The following is a 21,987-nucleotide window of genomic DNA, read 5'->3' as shown; positions in this document are numbered from 1 at the left end:
TTGTCTTTAATTCCCTGATCTTTCAAAAATGTATCTCTTCCTCTTTAAACACCCCCCAATGATCTATGCTTCATAAGTACTCTAGGGTAGAGAATTCCATAGATTTACAACCTTCTGCGAGAATAAGTTCCTATATATCTCTGCTTTAAATGACCACTGCCTAATCTTGTAACTATGTTCCCTTGTTCAAGATTCTCCTAGGAGTGGAAACATCTCAACACCTTCTCTGTCATGCTCGCTAGGATTTTATATATTTCAATAAGATCACCTCTCATTCTTCTAAACACCAAAACTTTAGCTGCTGTGATGGGACAATCCTCTCATCCCAGGAATTAGCCAAGTTCATCTCTTTTGGTGTGCCTCCAATTCCCATATATCTTTTCTTAAATAATGGGACCAAAACTGCACCAAGCTGTCCCCGCTCCTGGCATTTTTCCAGTTGTGCACTTGAGCCAGTTCCCAGCCACACTCCAGTTGCACATTTGGCTCCATTCCCACCATATTTCATCTGCAACCATCTGGAAAGGTGTGATTGGCAAGGAGGGAGTAGGAAAGGCTGATTCTAAAGCACTCTCTTCCTCAGAAAATGCTTGGAGCATGGTCTTGTCATAGCCTCTACCACCTGCGTCATTCTTGACTATCAATGACCTGGCCTCCACTGACCTCTGTTGTAGAGAATTCCACAGGTTCATCACCCTCTGGTGAAGAAACTTCTCCTGATCTTGATTCTAAATGACATACTTCACATCCTGAGGCATTGGTTCTGGACTCTTCAGCCATAGGGAATATTCGCCCTCCACCTAATCTGCCTTGCCCTGTCAGAATTTTGCAGGTTTCTTTAAGATCCCTCTCATTTTTCCCTACTCCAGCGAATATCGGTCCAATTGACCCAATCTCTCAGCATACATCAGCTCTGCCACCTCAGGGATTAATATAGTAAACCTTCATTGCACTCCTCCTTCCTCAGATACAAAGACCAAAACTGCACACTCAAATCCAGATGGGGTCTCCCAAGGCCTTGTCCAGAAGCAGTAACACCTCCTTGCTCTTGGACTCAAATTCTCTTGCAGTGAAAGCTGATGTACAATTTGCCTTTCTAACTGCTTGCTGCAATTGAACACTTCCTTTCAGTGACTAGTGCACAAGGAGAGCCAGGTCTTAGGTCAGAGAGGAAAGATATAAGGGCGCAATGGTTTAGTAATGGATGGGCTGATCTTAGATACTTGGAGCTGTAATCAAGTACCCAATGCTATTGGATTGTTGATTTTGATATCTAGACCTAAAGATTTGAAAGTGTCTATTTTTGGGTAATACTCTGCCAGTACAGTGAGGTCTAGGACCTCAGTCATACTGCAATAGGGGTAGAATGGCACAGATGAGGTCACTGCTACAATCACAGCTGGTCTCAGGTTAGATTTGGAGGAGGGTGGAGAGAGGTTAAAATTGGATCATGACTATATTGGCAGGAATCAGGGTGTTTAGGTTGTGTGCATACGTGTGTTTGTATACGTATGTGTACCCAAAATTGTATAATGCCAAGAAGGACACAGGAGGATAAAAGGGTTGGTGGATCAGGATTCAGAGAAGACATTGGGGGCATGGGGGAAATCAGTGTTTTCAAAGAGTTGAGGGGGCTGCAAGTAATTACGTTGGAAGAGAATGGATACAGTAAGTTAGGAGAGGAAGCAGGATGCGTACAAAGTGGGGCTCAAGCTACCTTGGGGCAAATGATTATGAAAAGGACAACCAGCATATCTGCAGACATTTAGGGCCAATTGTCTGTTTCATGAGTAAGACAATTCATGTTTCTCTTTGTCTATTATGTTGACTTGTCATTTCTAGTCTGAAGAGTATTCATTTTTCTAGCCTTCCATTGGGGTCATTAGGAGTCCACACTCCAATCGTTTTGTAATTCTTGGTATTGGTATTGGTTTAGTATTGTCACTTGTGCCAAGGTACAGTGAAAAGCTTGTCTTACAAACCGATTGTACAGGTCAATTCATTACACAGTGCAGTTACATTGAGTTAGTACAGAGTGCATTGATGTAGTACAGGTAAAAATAATAACATTACAGAGTAAAGTGTCACAGCTACAGAGAAAGTGCAGTGCAATAAGGTGCAAGGTCACAACAAGGTAGATCGTGAGGTCATAGTCCATCTCAATGTATAAGGGAACTGTTCAATAGTCTTATCACAGTGGGGTAGAAGCTGTTCTTCAGTCTGGTGGTACGTGCCCTCAGGCTCCTGTATCCTCCACCCGATGGAAGAGGAGGGAAGAGAGAATATCCTGGGTGGCTGGGGTCTTTGATTATGCTGGCCGCTACACCAAGACAACGAGAGGTAAAGACAGAATGCAACACAAAAATCCAGCTTTGAAATAGGGTTAGCATAAGGAGTATCTATCATTTGTAAAAAAAAATAAATAATAATAAATGATATTAACGTGACAAAATGACAGCTAAATTATATATCTTTTGAATGATTTTCTTTTTCTTGAATATTGACAATTTCCAAATAGCTTTCAGTTTTTTGAGAAAGCTAAAAGATTGACATCCCAATAATTAGTCTTATACATCCTAATTAAACCTTTGACAAATATGCCCTTGTCGCTAAACTAATCCTATTGCTGCAGTCCTGTTCCCCACCATCCCACTCTTCACCTCTTATTTCCTTCACTGCAATTTTCTATTGTTTGGAGTTAAGCGTAATGCATTAATAGATGATTCACTCAGTAGTTCCTGAGAACAAACAAGCTGACAAGTTCTATTAGAGGGGAGGCATATTTTCATTCAGAACTGCATAATTATTAATGGAAAACACTACAGTTTGGAAATGTACAATAGCTTTGAATAGACAGAAATGCAAAATCATATGGAGCTAAACAATCAATGGGATATCAATGGGATGCTGCATGAGGTGAATGGAAATGAAAAAGACTGGGTGAAATGCCAATAATTACATAATGGATGAGCTAAATGATGCATCAACTATGGCTTTTACTTTATTAATTCCAAAACTCTACACATGGATAAGTTGAAATGTTTTGCAGAATTTTGACATCTAAAATAGGTATCAGTGTCTTAGAACTCGGTGAATTTGGAATCAATGCATCATTTCTGAAAAGATGTTCATTTACCTTGGCATTTACCAAGACGTTTTACTTCAATCCACTCCTGTCTCTGGCAGGACGCTTCTTTGACAAGGCAAGGACTATCATATGACTTTCCATTAGATGCACACACTGGATTGTAGTTGAATCTGCTGCAGTCTATATTACACACACACCTGATAAAATCAAAATATCCACATTGTACTAAGTAGGCAACCAAACCAATCACTTATGCAAATTAGACAATCAGGAAACCTATAAACATAATATTGCCACATCTGCCACTTCTGTAATCCATTGAAAGCAAAAAGTGTTGTAGGCATCTAAGATTAAATATACATACTGCAAAAGCATTTATTTTTAAGCATAATTGATCACTCATTGCTGATGGAATAAATGTTTAATATGTGAAGGACTGAGTCAATAGGAATGTCACACAGTCTTCCATGAGCAGTATAGCCTCAAAAGAGACAATATGTATTGCCTAAGTGACAGATTTTCTTTCACTAGCTTGCCCCTTTTAAAGTGGTTTTGGGGACAGGTTTGTATGACTTGGCAGAACTATTTTACAGGCTCCCCTTAATTTCAAACCCCAGTTGCATGACATAAACAGTGATGTTTGTTCAGCTTTGTCGATTTTACTGCCTTGTACACCACTGCATATTAGACACAAATGAGCCAATTTAATATAACTGATGTAGTTATCCTCCAGCTGCACAGAAGTGTTTTGCATAATGTACAAGTGTCTACAGTTTGCTTTCATTGAATCTTCCACTATTCAAGATCATTCTGGCAAACATCAGTATCAGAAACACATGAATGATGAAAACAAATTCTCTTTGCAGAACACAAAATAAATTTTCTCCTTATGAAACATTAAATAATCTGATTTTTTTTGAGGAGGGGGGCATTCCCGTTATAGCTAACAGACGTCTCCAATTTCCATCAGTAAAAGGACGTCTAAAATTCTACTTTGGCAATCAAATTCTTCACAAGGATCAATGCACTAGTTAAAGCATATTAATATCTGGGGATAATCAGAAGAGTTAAATAAAAATGTTTATTTGAAATTGAAGTTGCTCAGCTTAAACATTCATGTTTTTCCTCATAACTAACTAAATCCATTTATTAATGTTTACATTTATTGGAGGTCACACTCATTTTATAAAGGCCTTGAAATTCTAGTTTCGTGGAAGATGTGAGTGAGTAGGGGATTGCTGTGCCTTCTCAAAACAGCCACTGATCTGTATGAATAGAGAATTATGGACAACTGAGAAGCCATCTCAAACTTTTCTCCAAATTTCCTATTATCATTTTCCAAGTTTGGCTTCCAATGCCTCCATAGCAAGGTAGGAACATTTGCATTATTGCATCATTGCTTTGTGTAAGTGAGACTACTAACATTAATAGCACTGTGTCGACCACCTATTGAATAGTGAGTAGGTCTCAACCCAGTAATTTATCGGTCAACTCCAACTGTAGTTATACTGTATGGGGAATGGGAGAATGATTATTCATCTTAAGCATGTTTTTTCTAAGGCTCTCCAGTGAAAATCAGGTCCACTAAGGTCTTTCTGAGGATGTCAAGGGAAGAATGGCATGCTGTCTTGTACCACTGCTCCCACTTCATTGCTTCGGTGGTAGAAGTTAAAATAACTGAGTCTTGTTTACCTTTGTGCAGTAAATTCTATGTTCTACCTTTCTATTTCTCATTGCTTATCTCCCTTCACTTTCATTGTTTCACTCTTTTTACTCTTTTCTCCCTTGTTTCTCAGAGAACATCCATAGATTTACGTGGAAATTAAACCAGCTAGAAATGCAGTTCAGGTGTTAAAAGTGACAACTGTCTTTCATTTGATTAATATTATCAGAGTCAATTATGATGTTATTTTATGTATTCCTTAGTGCAATGGCTAGTGCACACATATTTCTGTACACTGCTGGCTAATTTCTCCTGCTTGCTTCTTCACTTGGCATGCCTGTTAATAGATTCAGAGAATCATACAGAGCAGAAGTAGGCCCTTTGGCCCACCATATCTATGCTGACCATCAAGTACGTGTCTATACTAATCCTACTAATTCCAGTTACCAGTATTTAGTCTAGAGCCTACTCTACCTTGACGATTCAAATGCTCGTCCAGATGCTTTTTGAATGCCGTGAGAGTACCTGCCTCCATTGCCTTCTCAATTCCAGATTGTAGTCACCCTCTGGGTGAATAAAATTCTTCTTCAGATCCCCTCTAAACCTTTTACTCCTCACGTCAAACCTATGCCCTGTTGTTTGAGATACTTCTGCCGTGGTGAAATGTTTCTGCATATCTATCCTATCCATGCCTTTTATAATTCTGTAAACCTCTTATCTGGTCCCTCCTCACCCTCCTCTGCTCCAAGGAAAACAACCCCAGCTGTCCATTTTCTCCTCAGAACTGAGATGTTCCATCCCAAACAATATTTGGTGAATTTCCTCTGCATCCTTTCCAGTGCAATCGCATCCTTTCCAGTGCAATCACATCCTTCTTGTAGTGTGGCAACCAGGACAGCACATAATATTCATTCCAATATCACAAGATCACAAGACAAGGGAGCAGAAGCAGGCCATTCAGCCCATCGAGTCTGCTCCAAGGAAAAGGGAAAAAAGAAATGAGAAATGGGGAATGGGGGAGGAAAAAAAACCTATTCTAATCCCAATTTCTGGCCTTATCCGCATATCCCTTGATATCTTGACTATTTAGATATCTATCTATCTCCTCCTTGAAAGCCCCCACTGATCTGGCCTCCACTGCTGTACGTGGCAAGGAGTTCCACAAATTCACCACCCTCTGGCTAAAGAAATTTTTCCTCATCTCTGTTTTGAAACTGTACCCTCTAATTCTAAGATTGTGCCCTCTGGTCCTGGACTCACCCACCAAGGTAAACAGCCTAGCCACATTTACTCTGTCCTTTCCTATCAACATTTTAAATGTCGCTATGAGGTCCCCTCTCATTCTTCTGTACTCCAGTGAGTACAGTCCAAGAGCCGACAAACACTCATCATACGTAAGCCCTTTCATTCCTGGAATCATCCTTGTAAATCTCCTCTGAACCCTGTCCAACGTCAGCACATCCTTCCTAAGATGTGGGGCCCAAAACGGCGCACAATATTCCAAATGAGGCCTCACTAGTGCCCCGTAGAGCCTCATCAACACTTCCTTACTTTTATACACTATACCTCTCGAAATGAATGCCAACATAGCATTCGCTTTCTTTACCACCGATCTGACCTGGTGGTTAACCTTTAAGGTATCCTGCACGAGTACCCCCAAGTCCCTTTGTACTTCCGTACTTTGAATTTTCTTTCCTTCTAGATAATAATCTGCCCACTTATTTCTGCTTCCAAAGTGTACAACTGCACATTTCTCAACATTGAATCTCATCTGCCATTTCCTTGCCCATTCTCCTAAACTGTCTAGGTCCCTCTGCAACCTTCCTATCTCCTCAATACTCCCTACTCCTCCACCTATCTTGGTGTCATCCGCAAACTTAGCCACGAAACCATTTATTCCATTATCCAAATCGTTAATGTACAAGGTAAAAAGAAGCGGTCCCAACACCGACCCCTGCGGCACACCACTAGTTACTGGTAACCAACCAGAACGAGATCCTCTTATTTCCACTCTTTGCTTCCTGCCAACCAGCCAATGCTCCACCCATTCTGTTATCCTACCCGTAATTCCATGACCTCTCATCTTATTAATCAGTCTCTTGTGAGGCACCTTATCGAAGGTCTTTTGAAAGTCTAAATACACAACATCTACCGCCTCTCCCTTATCCACCCTACCTGTGATTTCTTCAAAAAACTCCAATAGGTTGGTCAGGCAGGATCTTCCCTTCACGAAACCATGTTGGCTAGGACCTATCTTGCCTTGTGCCTCTAGGTATTCCGTAACCCCATCCTTGAGGATAGATTCCAATAATTTTCCCACCACTGACGTCAGACTAATAGGTCTGTAATTTCCTTTATGCTGCCTCCCACCTTTCTTATACAACAGAACTACATTTGCGACCCTCCAGTCCTCCGGAACCATGCCGGGATCTATCGATCCCTGGAAAATTATCACCAATGCCTCCGCTATCTCTAAAGCCACCTCCTTCAGAACCCGGGGATGCATCTCATCCGCTCCGGGAGACTTATCAGTCTTTAGCCCATTTAGTTTTCCTAGCACCTTCTCCCTAGTAATCTTAACTGAACTCAGTTCCATTTCGTGAGACTCCTGACTAACCGGCACATTGCTGATGTCCTCCACGGTGAAGACCGATGCAAAATATTCATTCAATTCCTCTGCCATCTCTCTATCGTCCATTATAATATCTCCTGCACCATTATCAATTGGTCCTATATCAACCCGTGACTCTCTTTTACTCCTTATGTATTTTAAAAAAACTCTTAGTATCCTTTCGAATGTTATCCACCAACTTCCTTTCATAATTCATCTTTTCTTTCCTAATGACCTTCTTAGTTTCTCTCTGCAGGTTTTTAAAAGCTTCCCAGTCTTCTGTTTTCCCACTAATTTTTGCTTCTTTGTACGCCGCCCCTTTTGCTTTTATTTTAGCCTTCACCTCTCTCGTTATCCACATTTGTGCCTTTTTTCCATTCAAAACCTTCTTTTCTCTTGGAATATATCTATCCAGCATTTTCCTTATTTCCTGTAGAAATTCCTTCCATTTCTCCTCCGCCGTCACTCCAGCTAGCTTACTCTTCCAATCAATTTGGGCCAACTCTTCTCTCATACCATTGTAATTTCCTTTGTTCCACTGGAATATCGATACACCAGTTATCAGCTTCTCCTTCTCAAACTTGAAACTGAACTCAATCATATTGTGATCACTGGTTCCCAGTGGTTCCTTTACCTTTAGTTCCCTAATCACCTCTGGTTCATTACACAGCACCCAATCCAAAACAGCCGATCCCCTGGTGGGCTCTTCAACAAGTTGCTCCAGAAAAACATCCCTGAGACATTCCACAAACTCACTCTCCTGAGTTCTACTGCCTTGCTGGATTTCCCAGTCCACCTTCATGTTAAAATCCCCCATAATTATCTTCACATTGTCACTCTGGCATGCTTTTTCTATCTCAAACTGCAACTTATCGTCCACTTCCTGACTGCTATTAGGGGGCCTATATATGACTACTACTATTGTCCTTTTACCCTTGCTATTTCTTAGCTCCACCCATAAGGATTCCACCTCCTCTGACCCAATGTCCTTCCTTTCTATTGATTTTATATCACTACTAACCATCATGGCCACACCTCCCCCTCTGCCTACCCGCCTATGTTTTAAAGTTGCACCAAGACTCTTACATTCTATGGGCTAGCTAGTGAAGGCAATTATTCCATGAGTCATTTTCATTGCCCTATTTACATGTTCTGCAACCTTCAAGGATCTTTGGACTTTAACACCAAGGACCTTTTGTTCCTTGACATTCCCTGGGGTCCTACCATTCATGATATTTGTCCTATGCTTATTACCATCACCAAACCCCCCCACCCCCCCAACTTACCAGCTGGTCAATATCATTCTGTAGACCAAGACTACCTTCTTTACTATCAACAACACCATCAGTTTTTTGTGTCATCTGCAAACCTATTAATCATATCTCCCACATACACATCTAAGTTGTTAACGTATATATAAAACAACAAGGGTCCCAACACCAATTCCTGTAGTACAATGATGATCACAGGCTTTCAATCACTTAAGCAACCATCCACCATCACCCTCTGCCTCCTATTATCAAGCTATTTTTGATCCAATTTTCCAACTTGCCTTGGATCCCATGGGCTCAAACCTTTTAGATCAGTTTCCCATGTGGTACCTTGCTAAAGGCATTATTCAAATCCATGTAACCACATCAATTGCACTGCCCTCATCAATATATTTTGTTACCTCTTCAAAACACTCAAGTAAGTTAGTCAGGCAGGATCTTTCACTGCAAATTCATGCTGATTATCCCTGATCAATTCCTGCCTTTCCAAGTGTATATTAATTCTGTCCCTCAGAACTTTTTCCAATAATTTCCCTACAACTGACATTACACTAGGTGGCCTATAATTAATTACCTAACTTATCTCTGTTTCCCTTCTTGAATAAAGCTACCATATTTGCTGTCTTTCAGTCATCTGGCACCTCACCTGCAGCCAGTGAAGATTTAAATATCTCCATCAGGGCTCCAGCAATCTCTTCCCTTGTTTCCCATAGCAGTCTGAGATACATCTCATCAGACCCTTGGGATATGTCTCCCAATGACTGTTCTGATGCCTGCAGAATAATCCCCAGCAAAGTCTATCCATATGGCCTCACTTGAAGAGCCTTCTAAAACATCCTTCCTTGTTACTGCAAGGATGACCTACTTGGTCAATACCCCGCCCCCTATTTATGCCAGAAACTTTTATTTCTTGCAATGTTGAGTCGCCAGTCCTTCCCATCCTAGTGATTTGAACAATACCCTTATTTAACTTTTGCTACACACCTGCTTAACCATCTGAACTGAGACAGGAAATTTAATTGTATTGTAAACCTAGAAAACTCCTTCTTTAGGATTAAAATATTCTAGTTTATAATTTACCAGGTTTCAAATTTTGAGAAATATATTTTTTAATGCTAGGTGTTTCTAATACAACTACTGAATGCCAACTCAATGAATCTGATGTTAGGGTTTAAGGGAGGTGCAGGTTTATCTGACATAAGTTGCCATTTGAGACAAGGTGCCTATTTTGATATCAATTTTGCTATGATATCAAAATGGGCAGTATAGAGATGAAAAGAAACATCTAGGCAACAGGAAGTTTTCGGTGGTGATGTTAGATAGACACAAAAAGTGGTAAATGGATTTCATTCTAGAGAAGTGTGAGGAAATGCATTTGGAAAGACTTCACAAGGCAATGGAAAACACAATAAATGGCAAGATATAAGAAGGGTAGAACAACAAAAAGAGCGTAGGTCCATAGATCTGAAGGAAGCAAGATGGGTAAATAAGGTGCTTAAGAAAGAAAATGGCATACTTGCTTTTATTGGCCAATGTATAAAATACAAGAGTAGGGAGGTAGTGTTAGTATTGTATAAAACACTACTTAGGCCTCAGTAAGACTGCAATGTACAGTTCTGGTCACCTCACTAGGGGAACAGTTTTAGAGAAGATGTAGAGTAGATTTACAAAAAAGTTACCAGGACTGAAGGATTATTGTTATGAGTGGCAATTGGCTACTCTGAGGTTGCTTTCTTTGGTATAAAAGACATTGAAGGGAAATTTAGTGAGATCTGTGAAAATACAGAACTTCTAGAGAGGTTTACTGTAATGATTCATTTCCCTTACCAGAGGAGACAATAACTAGGGGGAATTGATCTTGTTAACTGATAGAAGAATCCGATAGTTGAGGAATTATTTTTTCACAATGCATGTTTGGGGTCAGGAATTTGTTGCCTGAAAAAGTGGTGGAGCCAGAAACTCTCACCACATTTACAAAATATCAAGATGAGCACTCAATGAACCATAACTAAAAAGGCTATTGTCCATGGGTGGTCATGGGATTAACTTTAAGTCCACTTTTGGGCAGCATGTGTCTTAACCTTCTATGATTCTAGATTCCATTGTATCTTTACAGCACTTCGTGAAGATCTCTCAAAAGGAAAAATAATGAACAATGCACCAATAAAGACATGAGAAAGGATCAGTGAAATCTTGGGCAAAGATGGAAGCTTTTAGAAAAAACCCTTAGGTTTTGGAATTATATCAGGTCAACAAGGTCAGGGCATTGAATCTGACTCAGAATTTTAGCAAAAACACTTGGAAACAGTTGTATTTACAGAGAGTGTACAGAAAGAAATCTGCCACCCTTACTCAGTGTGGCCTCTATGTGACTCCAACCTATCAATATGATTGACCATTAACTGTTTCCCCTGTTCAGAAGCAACTAGGGATGCATAATAAACATTGCCAGTGATGTAGGACACAGACATCTTCTGGGAGGTAATATATGTGAATAAATAAAATAAAAGAGGCCAGCTAGGATCTTTAGAGTTGCTGAACGTACAAGTGACAATTTCAATTGAAGGTTGCTATTGTAGGTTGGTGAAGTGGGACAGAGACAGCTGAAGTTATAGAGTTCTGAAACTAGAATTCTACATGATGGAGAAGAACTGGTTTCCTAACCTTAATTAAGGACTGAATAGGTAACCAAAGTTGCAGGGAGCCTGGTTCAACATGGTCACTGACCAGAAAAGAGGATGAAGTCAGTGATGTAGGTATAAAGTTTGTTGGAGTAGCTGGAGGTGAATGGTTTTGGTCTTTCCAATGTTTAGGTGGATGAACTTGCAACTCATACAAGATGAGAGAAACACTTTTAATCAGGCAGACATGATGGGCCAAATGTTCTCATATGTCATAAATTCCCTGCCATTCTATTGCCTAACTCCATCGCTACATCAGCTAATTATTTACTAAAATCATTATCAACTCAGTTATCTTCAATTTTATCTTTTCATCTTTGGTAAAACTCTCATCCATACAAAGTTCAGCTACTCACATTATTTCTCACACAAAATTATATTCAATCACACCCTAGTCTTTGATAATCTAGATTAGCACTTGCTCCCTCCTTAATGTATCAACTTTAAATTTCACTTCCTCATGTTTAACAATAACCTGTAATCCTATTCCTCATACTTTGGTCTGTTGTTCAACCACTCACCCTCACCCCTGCCACCATAAACCATCTTAACAATGGCACCCATGCATTCTCCCACTGAGGAACTGTGTTCTGATCTTTCCACCTTCTCATTCTTTTAAGACCCTTCTCAAAACTGCATTATTGATTGAGTTTCTTTATATTTTGGTCTGGTATCAACTTTTTGATTACTCCACTGCACAGTACTTTGGGATATTTTCAACATTAAAATTCTCTATTAAATTCAATTGGTATTTGCCTATGTTTTGAAGCAAATTGTGCATATTTAAAATATTCACCCATGAATAATTTGAATAACACCAGAATAAAATATTTCATCATAAGGTTCAACATTCCTTCAGCTGCATCCTTTTTACTTCACATTTATAACAGTTTTAATGGAAAATTTCAATGTATAATCAAAGATATGTTCCATTTATAATTTTACTCCCTTAAGCCTATATTTTTCCAAATACACTTCTGCATTTTTTTTAATAAGCAGAAAAGACATAAACAAGGTCTGCATGACACAGCTCCTTTATCAAATGCAGAATGTTAGATCAGTAGTATGAGAGATGTAGATTGGCTGCTGTCCTTTGGAAGCGGGTTGTTTCAAACAGTATGTCTTCACTCGAGGAGGTTTGGTGAATTAACACAGAGCCATTAAAAATGGTAATTTTTCTCTAAGGAAAACGTTGCAGGAATATTAATACATTATATGCAGATTAATATGATACAATTGAGGTACTGCAGAAATATATTTTCTTTACATTAGAAATACATCAATAATATACTTTTGCTATGTGATAAGCTAGTCAAAAAGATATTACTGATGAATGTGAAAAGACAACATCTTCAGAGAAAGTGGAGCGATTGGGTTACATAAGATTGATATTCATGTTAATATTCCCTGTGTGCTTATTTCAGAATTTGTTAAAGAAAGACAACCTGCTTTAAACAAATATTACCTCTATAAGTGGATGTGCTCCCAGAGGATAATGGTTCCCCTATATCATCAGACCATTGCTTCATTGTAACTACTGTGCCAAAATATGCAATTCCTGGTTCCAGTGGGATATGACTCTTAATATTCAACATAGATTAAATTTTTAAAACTGCGATTGTGGAATAGATTCAGAAGATTAAGTTCTCCAAATACAAATTCCTAATAACCTGTACAACATGTAAAATATTGTTTTCAATGGATTATTTTAGCATAACGTTCAGTAAGTAAAAGTACAGATCCTCTCCAGGTTACAGGAGCCTGACTTATCGACAGCCCGTACATATGAGCAAGTGTTTGGAAGACCAGTGGAATGGATGGAGATGGATTTATTGACTGGTGTGGGTTGCAGGCATCTTCTGCCTTGTGGGAACAGGGCACTTCCGTGTGCCTTCTCGCCCCACACCCACCAAGCCACGACAATCGGGGGCTGGGTGGAGCCAAGCAGAGCTGGGAGCACTGGGCAGACTCGTTTACTGAGCCTGAGAGACCAGGTGGTGGCTGCTGTTCTTGCACCTGTTTTCTCTTCTGTCACAGCTGCTTCTGTTCGTTTCTGAGTTATAAACAGTTCGGGTTACGAACAGTTCTCAGGAACGGAAATCTGTTGTAACCTGGGGACTGCCTGTACAAGTGTGTATGACAGAAAATATTAAGACAACAGGCTAATAAGAGCCAGGTATTTGATTAATTCAAATGCAACATATTTTTGATTGTTTTTCTTTTTTCCATTAACTTGTATTTGTTTTCATTTTCTATCTATGTATCCATGTCCTGTTAGTTTTATTTTCTTTGGTTCTTCGTGTATGTTACTTTAATGCTTTGGGACAGAAATTTGTCTTTGGTTGTTAACATTACAATACCTGCATTGGCTGTCATTTGTATATATCTCCACAGATTTGTTTCCACTGAAGCCAATGGGACTGAATACAACTGACAGACAATATTCTCATTGGTATTTACCGCTGGTGACTGAAATTCTTTGCTTTCCTATTTTTAATCAATAGAGTGTGAAACCAGTGTCTAAGGTAATGCAGTTATCCACTTATAACTCTCCTTTGCAAGAGGTTCTTCAGTCAATACAAAATAATTCACTGTTTTGTTGTAGATGTATTATATCTGCTTTGAATAAAATGAAAGTATCTTTTTTCAATCTATACTTATGTTGCTTCTGCTGTAGCTTTTGAAAGATAAATTACCAGACATCCTCTGCATCTTCATCACATTCTGCACCGTACTTGCATTTTCCACACTTTACGTGTTTTTGGCGTCTTTCTATTCCCGAACCTTCATATTCTGTACAGAAATAATATCACATTTGATTTATTTAAGATTATATGAAAAAGCAACATAGAAGCACATCACACCATGACTTTATATAACTTGCTGCAAAGTTAAGGAAAATGACAGTTTCATGTTCACATTCAGAAAGGGGTACACTGTCTATGAAACACACTTGTCAACATGATTTTTCTTCATTGCTTGGTTGGTATCTATGGTGTGTGATATAAAGCATTCCTTAGTTAGTCTCAGATCAGCCATGAATTTAATCATTTCACTACTACTTCTATTCCCTTAACTGTTTAGGCCCTAAACTCTGACATTCCCTCTTGAACCTGCCCATCATTTTTTCTCTCTTCTCTCCTCTAAGAATATCCTCAAATCCTATCACCTCAACCAAATTTTAGGGAACTGTGACTTGGCGTCAAATTTTGTTTGAATATGCTGTGAAGCACCTTGTTCACATAAACACAAGTTGTTCTTGTGGTTGACTTAGAATATAAAGTTCATGTAGAAATAGAACCTTTATGTACAACTTTTTGACAAAGGCAATTAGATCAATTTTACTTCCATTTTCCAGTCATAATGTCTACTTTGCACGGATCCTTTGGTTCAGTTTTAAGCTGTATGGGTGCAATAATTTTGAGTAAAGCAGATATCACCATCATGATCTTGTCTGCAATGATTACACTAGAACATTATGAACACTGAGCATTTGTTGTCTTTATTTAAATCTGCCCTGCAATCTTAAGCTTTAGTGTGAAAAGAGCTACATATTTGTCGCTGGCAGTCAGCTTATATGGTCTAACTTTGATAAAAACCAGAAATATAATGTGAATGCAATGAGTCTGTAATAGTGTTTCTTACAGTTGTTTCAGTTATACAACTTAGAGAATCTTGATCAAACTGAAAAGAAAACTGGTCAAATTCATAGAAACTTTGAAAAAAATCACATAAGGCCCCGTTTCCAATCCACGCTTCCATCCATTAGGGGATAGGATGGAGCTGGGATATACATCAGATGGACACCAGAGGCCAGCAGCCAAGGCAGGGAGCAAGAACAGAGTGGAGAGCTAGAAGGCGAGAATGCACCAGAGTTCTGCTCCAGAGGACTTTAAGGGAGCACACTACATGACAAGTTTGTTGGGTATGCACAATGAAATGCCTGGTGTATTGACAAGCCAGCTGGATATCTGCAATCTATAGAAGAAATATGGAGAAATCCAGCAGCAATTTACAACAGGTCTTTGAGCAGAAATTGTAAATACTGAACACTTTCAGAACTATAGCAATGGCCAGAGCAATTATATTGTAAGTTCTGGTAAAGAGTCTTCAGTTTGAAACAATAACGTTGTTTCCCTTTCCTGAGCATTTCCAGCACTTTCAACTTTAGTTTAGATTTCCAGCATCTGCAGTTTCACAATTTTCACTGATCTATAGGTAATTGACAATCTCTCCAAATCGGAAAACTATTTACAACAGATGCAATGCACCAGTTCCAGACGAATGTAATGACCAGCTACGTCACATGCATATCTTTGTATGCATGTGTAAGTAAGCTTGTTAGTTTGTTGTGGGGCAATGGCTAGCTTAAGGAGAAATAAAAGTGCAAGAAAAAAATTTGCCAAGTAAACTTGTTCTTTGATACATGAGAATAAAGTTAAAATATAAAAATAACAATAGAGAAATCACTTCTTGGCAATGCAAAAGCTGAGGAATTAAATCCAAGATCAGGTGAGCAAGCTGGTCTCGAGGGAAAGGGATGAGCTTAAGTGGGACAGATTTTGGCATTGAGTAATTAAACCCTGTGGCAGGGAATGGGGTTGAAAGACAGGGAACTGTAGATAACTGATACTAAACATACGTATCATTTAAGATCTGCTCCAAACTTTATACAAATAGGCAATCAGCTACAGATACACTGACTGGGGATCATTATATATTGCCACTCAGAGTGTGATATAGTCATCAATACAAGACAGTGGTGTGATGAGATATGGCTTTTCATAGTGATTGATGACACAGAGCAGGCACTGCATAACAAATTTAACATAAATACGCTGTATGACACACATTATATATGCATATGTTTGATCAGATTCCAGATGGTGACATGTTAATAACTGGCTGATGATATAAGCAAGCAAAAGAGCTGTGAAACTGATGCAATTAAATGCAATTAAGTTAAACTGTAAATGATAAAACACAAGAGGATAAAATGTGATGAAATATTACTCCCAATATAATAAAAGCTCAGTAATAAATTATAATAATTACAGTCCGCTTAAAAGTAAGGCATGAAGGTCAGGACTGTAATCCAGATTAAGAGGACTAAAAAACAGCACACACCTCAGAATATGTGAAACAAAATCGCAATGGTCTTACTGGCTTTTACGGTGTTGTACAATATTTAAACCACCTGAGAATGTTTCAAAGCATTGAGCCAGAAGGTAAGTAATGTAAATTTTGAAAATTGATATTGTTAATTAGCAATGATACATCAGTAAATTAATCTCTGTTTATGTTTGTGTTCTTTCCCTCCATGCCCTTATTCCTTTAATCCTTCTCATGCAGGTCTCCCATTACATAAAGTTCAGAGGAGAGAAGTTAAATGGACAACTTGTCCATAATTACATAGCAGATTGGGGCAGATCTTCACTGTGCAATAATGTAAAATTAGTGTAGTGAATCAGAAAAGAAATTAGGCTGCTGATTCACTGTCATTTTGTTTAGTATTGCAGAGAGTGACAATTTAACACAATGAGCAATGTATGCTTGGAATAGACTCCTCAGGGAGGTAATTTTGTTATGGGGTATTGGACTGACCTTTGGGAAGAAAATCATTTGAGGGATACAGGTAGTGAACTTGGATTGAAATAGTATTTTCAGTGACAGTTATACAAATTCAAATCTTCTTGAAGGGATAAACTGCATATCTTTAGACCAATCAGCTTAACACTGATAGTGGTTTCAAAGGCTTATATTATGTAAGAAAATGACTATTTACCTGAAAGGATAGCTAGCATGAAATAAACTGAAAAGGAAAAGTTATGTCTAACAAGTTTAATTGTTACAAGAAATATAGCTGGCACAAAACAGAATGTCAAAAAGCAGTTCTTAAGCTGTTTTATAAGAAGACTTGCTAAAATTAAGGCGTACAATGTTGAAGAGAACATGACAACAAGGATAGGTAGTTAAATAAAATTATTGTCCTTGACTTTGAGAGGAAATGTCAACCTACACCCACATATCTTGTTTCAACCATTGGAAGCTGTCACTGACAGTGCCAATAAGTGCTATTTACTCACTGATAGGCTACTCACCTATGCCTAATTTCAGTTTTACCAGGACCACTCGGCCTCAGACCTCCTCACAGTCTTGGTCCAGACAGGAACCTAAAAGCTGAATTCTACAGGTAAGGTGAGAGTGATTGCCCTTGATATCAAGGCAGTACTTGATTAAGTGTGGCATCAGAATGTCCTGGTAAAACTGAAGTCAACGGGTATCAAATGAAAAACGCTTTGGTGGTTGGAGTCATACCTTACACAAAGGAAGTTGGTTGGGGTTGTCAAAGATTAATCATCCCAGCCTCAAAACAATACTGCATCAGTTCCTTCGGACAGAGCTTTCGGCCCAAACATCTTCAGCTACTTCATAACCTGTTATGAAGTAGCTGATATGGCAATTATGTTGCCATAACGACAACAACCTTTCCCTCAATGTCAACAAAACAAAAGAGCTGGTCATTGACTTCAGGAAACGGGGCGGTGTCATGCACCTGTCTACATCAATGGTGCTGAGGTCGAGAGGGTTGAGAGCTTCAAGTTCCTGGGAGTGAACATCACCAACAGCCTGTCCTGGTCAAATCATGTAGATGCCACGGCCAAGAAAGCTCACCAGTGCCTCTACTTCCTCAGGAGGCTAAAGAAATTTGGTTTGTCCCCTTTGACTCTCACTAACTTTAACCGATGCACCATAGAAAGCATCCTATCTGGATGTATCACGGCTTGGTACGGCAACTGCTCTGCCCAGGACTGCAAGAAGCTGCAGAGAGTTGTGGACCCAGCCCAGCGCATCATGGACACCAGCCTCCCCTCCTTGGACTCTGTCTTTACCTCTTGTTGTCTTGGTGTAGCAGCCAGCATAATCAAAGACCCCACCCACCTGGGACATTCTCTCTTCTCTCCTCTTCCATCAGGTAGAAGATACAGGTGCCTGAGGGCACGTACCACCAGACTTAAGGACAGCTTCTACCCCACCGTGATAAGACTATTGAACGGTTCCCTTATACAATGAGATGGACTATGACCTCACGATCTACCTTGTTGTGACCTTGCACCTTATTGCACTGCACTTTGTCTGTAGCTGTGACACTTTACTCTGTACTGTTACTGTTTTAACCTGTACTACATCAATGCACTTTGTACTAATTCAATGTAACTGCACTGTGTAATGAATTGACCTGTATGATTGGTTTGCAAGACAAGCTTTTCACTGTACCTCGGTACAAGTGACAATAATAGACCAGTACCAATACCAATACTAATAAATGACCCTCCTCCCATCATGAGATCACGTGCTGAAGATTGCAAAGTGTTCAATTCCATTTGTAACTCCTCCACTAATGAAGCAGCCCCTGCAGCTAGATATCGACAACACTCAGGCAGGGATTTATAAGTGGTAACAAACAATCTGCTGGAGGAGCTCAGCAGGTCAAGCAGCAGCTGTGGGGAGAAAGGAATTGTCTACGTTTCAGGTCAAGACCCTGCATCAGGACTAAGAGTGGAGAGGGGATATAGCCAGTATAAAGTGGAGAGGGGGAGTGGTGAGGCAGGGGCCAGAGGTGATTGGTGGGCTTGTCGCCTTCCTTACATATTAGATTCCCACACTGGTAGCCTTTGTGTTCCTGCTCCAGCAGCTGTCTCCACCTTCGCCCTCAGCTCCCCCCTCCTTGATGCGCTGATTGTTTGTTGCTCCAGCTAGATATCTTGGTCAGTAAAGCAGTAGACATACTAAAAACCTCAGTAAATCTGAGCTAGGAAGGAAAATAATCAGTCAGAGCTTCTGCTTCTGATTACTATTGAATTACTCTGGCAGGATAGTGAATGTATGTGGACATGCTAACATAGTAAGACCAGATTCATTTGCAGTTCAGACCTGTAATGAAGTATGTCTACCAAGGGAAGAATATTTTCTTGGGATTTAGGGATTACAGAGTTGCTGTCATCTATAAATCAATCAGCTCAGAGGAACATCAAGCATTCATTCACGACTGAAGGAAAGAAAAACTGATAAGGGACACATATTGGAGAGATAAAATTGGTAGCGCATTTATAGGTTCTGCTTAGAACATAGAACATTACAGCACAGTACAGGCCCTTTGGCCCACGATGTCGTGCCAACATTTTATGCTGCTCTAAGATCTATCTAACACTTCCCTCCCACCTAGCCCTCCACTTTTCTATCATTCATGTGCCTATCTAAGAGTCTCTGAAATGTCCCTAATGTATCTGCCTCCACCACCTCTGCCGGCAGTGCATTCCACGCACCCACCACTCTCTGTGTAAAAAAAAACTTACCTCTGACATGCCCCTTATACCTTCCTCCAAGCACCTTAAAATTATGCCCCCTCATATGAGCCACTTTCGCCCTGGGAAAAGTCTCTGACTGTCCATTCGATCTATGGCTCTCATCATCTTGTACACCTCTATCAAGTCACCTCTCATCCTCCTTCTCTTCAAAGAGAAAAGCCCTAGCTCGCTCAATCTATCCTCATAAGACATGCTCTCCAATCCAGGCAGCATCCTGGTAAATCTGCTCTGCACCCTCTCTAAAGCTTCCACATCCTTCCTATATGAGGTGACCAGAACAGAACACAATACTCCAAGTGTGGTCTAACCAGAGTTTTATAGAGCTGCAACATTACTTTGCGGCTTTTGAACTTAATACCCTGACTAATTAATACCCTGACTGAAGGCCAACACACCCTAAACAACCCTATCGTCCTGCGTGGCAACCTTGAGGGATCTATGGATGTGGACCCCAAGATCCCTCTGTTCCTCCACACTGCTAAGAGTCCTACCATTAACCTTGTATTCTGCCTTCAAATCTGATCTTCCAAAGTGTATCACTTCACACTTTCCTGGGTTGAACTCCATCGGCCACTTCTCAGCCCAGCTCTGCATTCCATCAATGTCCTGTTGTAATTTACAGCAACCTTCTACACTATCCACAACACCACCAAGTAGTGTCATCTGCAAACTTACTAACCCACCCTTCCAAATCCTCATCCAAGTCATTTATAAAAATCACAAAGAGCAGGGGTCCCTGAACTGATCCCTGCACAGCACGACTGGTCACCGACCTCCAGTCAGAATAGGCTCCATCTACCACCTCCCTCTGTCTTCTATGGGCGAGCCAATTCTGAATCCACACAGCCAAGTTTCCCTGGATCCCTTGCCACCTGACTTTCTGAATGAGCCTTCCATGAGGAACCTTATCAAATGCCTTACTAAAATCCATATACACCACTTGGTGGTTAGCGTAATGCTATTACAGCACCAGCAACCCGGGTTCAATTCCGGCCACTGTCTGTAAGGAGTTTGTACATTCTCCCCGTGACTGCGTGGGTTTCCTCTCGGTGCTCCGGTTTCCTCCCACATTCTAAAGGCGTACGGGTTAGGAAGTTGTGGGCATGCTATGTTGGTGCCAGAAGTGTGGTGACACTTGCGAGCTGCCCTCAGAACACCCTATGCAAAAGATGCATTTCACTGTGTGTTTTGATGTACATGTGACTAATAAAGATATTTTATCTTATCTTCATCAATGTGCTTTGTCACATCCTCAAAGAATTCAATCAGGCTCATGAGGCACGACCTGCCCCTCACAAAGCCATGCTGACTATCCCTAATCAGCCTATGCTTCTCTAAATGCCCATAAATCCTGTCTCTAAGAATCTTCTCCAGTAATTTGCCCACCATTGAAGTAAGACTCACTGGCCTGTAATTCCCAGGGTTATCCCTACTCTCTTTCTTGAACGAAGGAACAACATTTGCCATCCTCCAATCATCTGGTACTGCTCCTGTGGCTAGTGAGGACACAAAGATCATTTCCAAAGGTGCAGCAATCTCTTCCCTTGCTTCCTGTAATAACCTTGGATATATCCCGTCCAGCCCCAGTGACTTATCTATCCTAACGTTTTCAAAAGTTCATGCACATCCTTTTTCTCATGTCAACATGCCCTGGCGTATCAGCTTGTTGTATGCCATCCTCACAAATGTCAAGGTCTCTCTCAAGGGAAGTTGAAATCACCCATGACAACAGCTGTTATTTTTGCACATCTCCAAAATCTGCCCCCCCCCCCCAATCTGCTCCTCAGTGTCTCTGCCGCTATTGGGGTGTCTGTAGAATACTCCCAATAGAGTGATCACTCCCTTCTTGTTTCTGACTTCCACCCACACTCAGTAGACGATCCTTCCAGGATGTCCTCCCTTTCTACGGCTGTGACGCTGTCCCTGATCAGCAAAGCCATTCCCCCACCTCTTTTACCTCCGTCCCTGTCCCTTTTGAAACATCTAAACCCTGGAATATCCAGCAGCCATTCCTGGCCTTCTGACAGCCAAGTCTCTGTAATGGCCACAACGTCATAGTTCCATGTACTGACCCATGCTCTAAGTTCATCAGCCTTGTTCCTGATGCCTATCCTTCCTCACAGTCTTTCTACACGCTGCATCTACTTGTGCACTGAATGCACCAACCTCTGACATATCATTTGGGTTCCCATCCCCCTGCCGAACTAGTTTAAACCCTCCCCAACAGCTCTAGTAAACTTGCCCACAAGAATATTGGTCCCCCTCCAGTTCAGGTGTAACCTGCCCCTTTTGTACAGGTTGTGC

The 21,987-nt window shown here is 40.3% G+C and overlaps 1 protein-coding gene across 1 annotated transcript in view; it reads right to left on the bottom strand.

The window, feature by feature from the left end:
* Window positions 1-21,987, bottom strand: part of LOC127570638 (tomoregulin-1-like) — a 168,520-nt gene that overhangs the window by 22,128 nt on the left and 124,405 nt on the right. The window contains exons 5-6 of the mRNA XM_052016380.1: window positions 14,011-14,107; window positions 3,137-3,285 (exon numbers count right to left, since the gene is read on the bottom strand). Of these exons, the coding sequence (XP_051872340.1) occupies window positions 3,137-3,285; window positions 14,011-14,107 (246 nt within the window). The remainder of the gene's footprint in view (window positions 1-3,136; window positions 3,286-14,010; window positions 14,108-21,987) is intronic.

This window comes from Pristis pectinata, chromosome 5, assembly GCF_009764475.1.
Source record: "Pristis pectinata isolate sPriPec2 chromosome 5, sPriPec2.1.pri, whole genome shotgun sequence".
Classification (NCBI taxonomy): Eukaryota; Metazoa; Chordata; class Chondrichthyes; order Rhinopristiformes; family Pristidae; genus Pristis; species Pristis pectinata.
The sequence above is the reverse complement of the archived record's forward strand: the minus strand, read 5'-3'. Positions and strand labels throughout refer to the sequence as shown.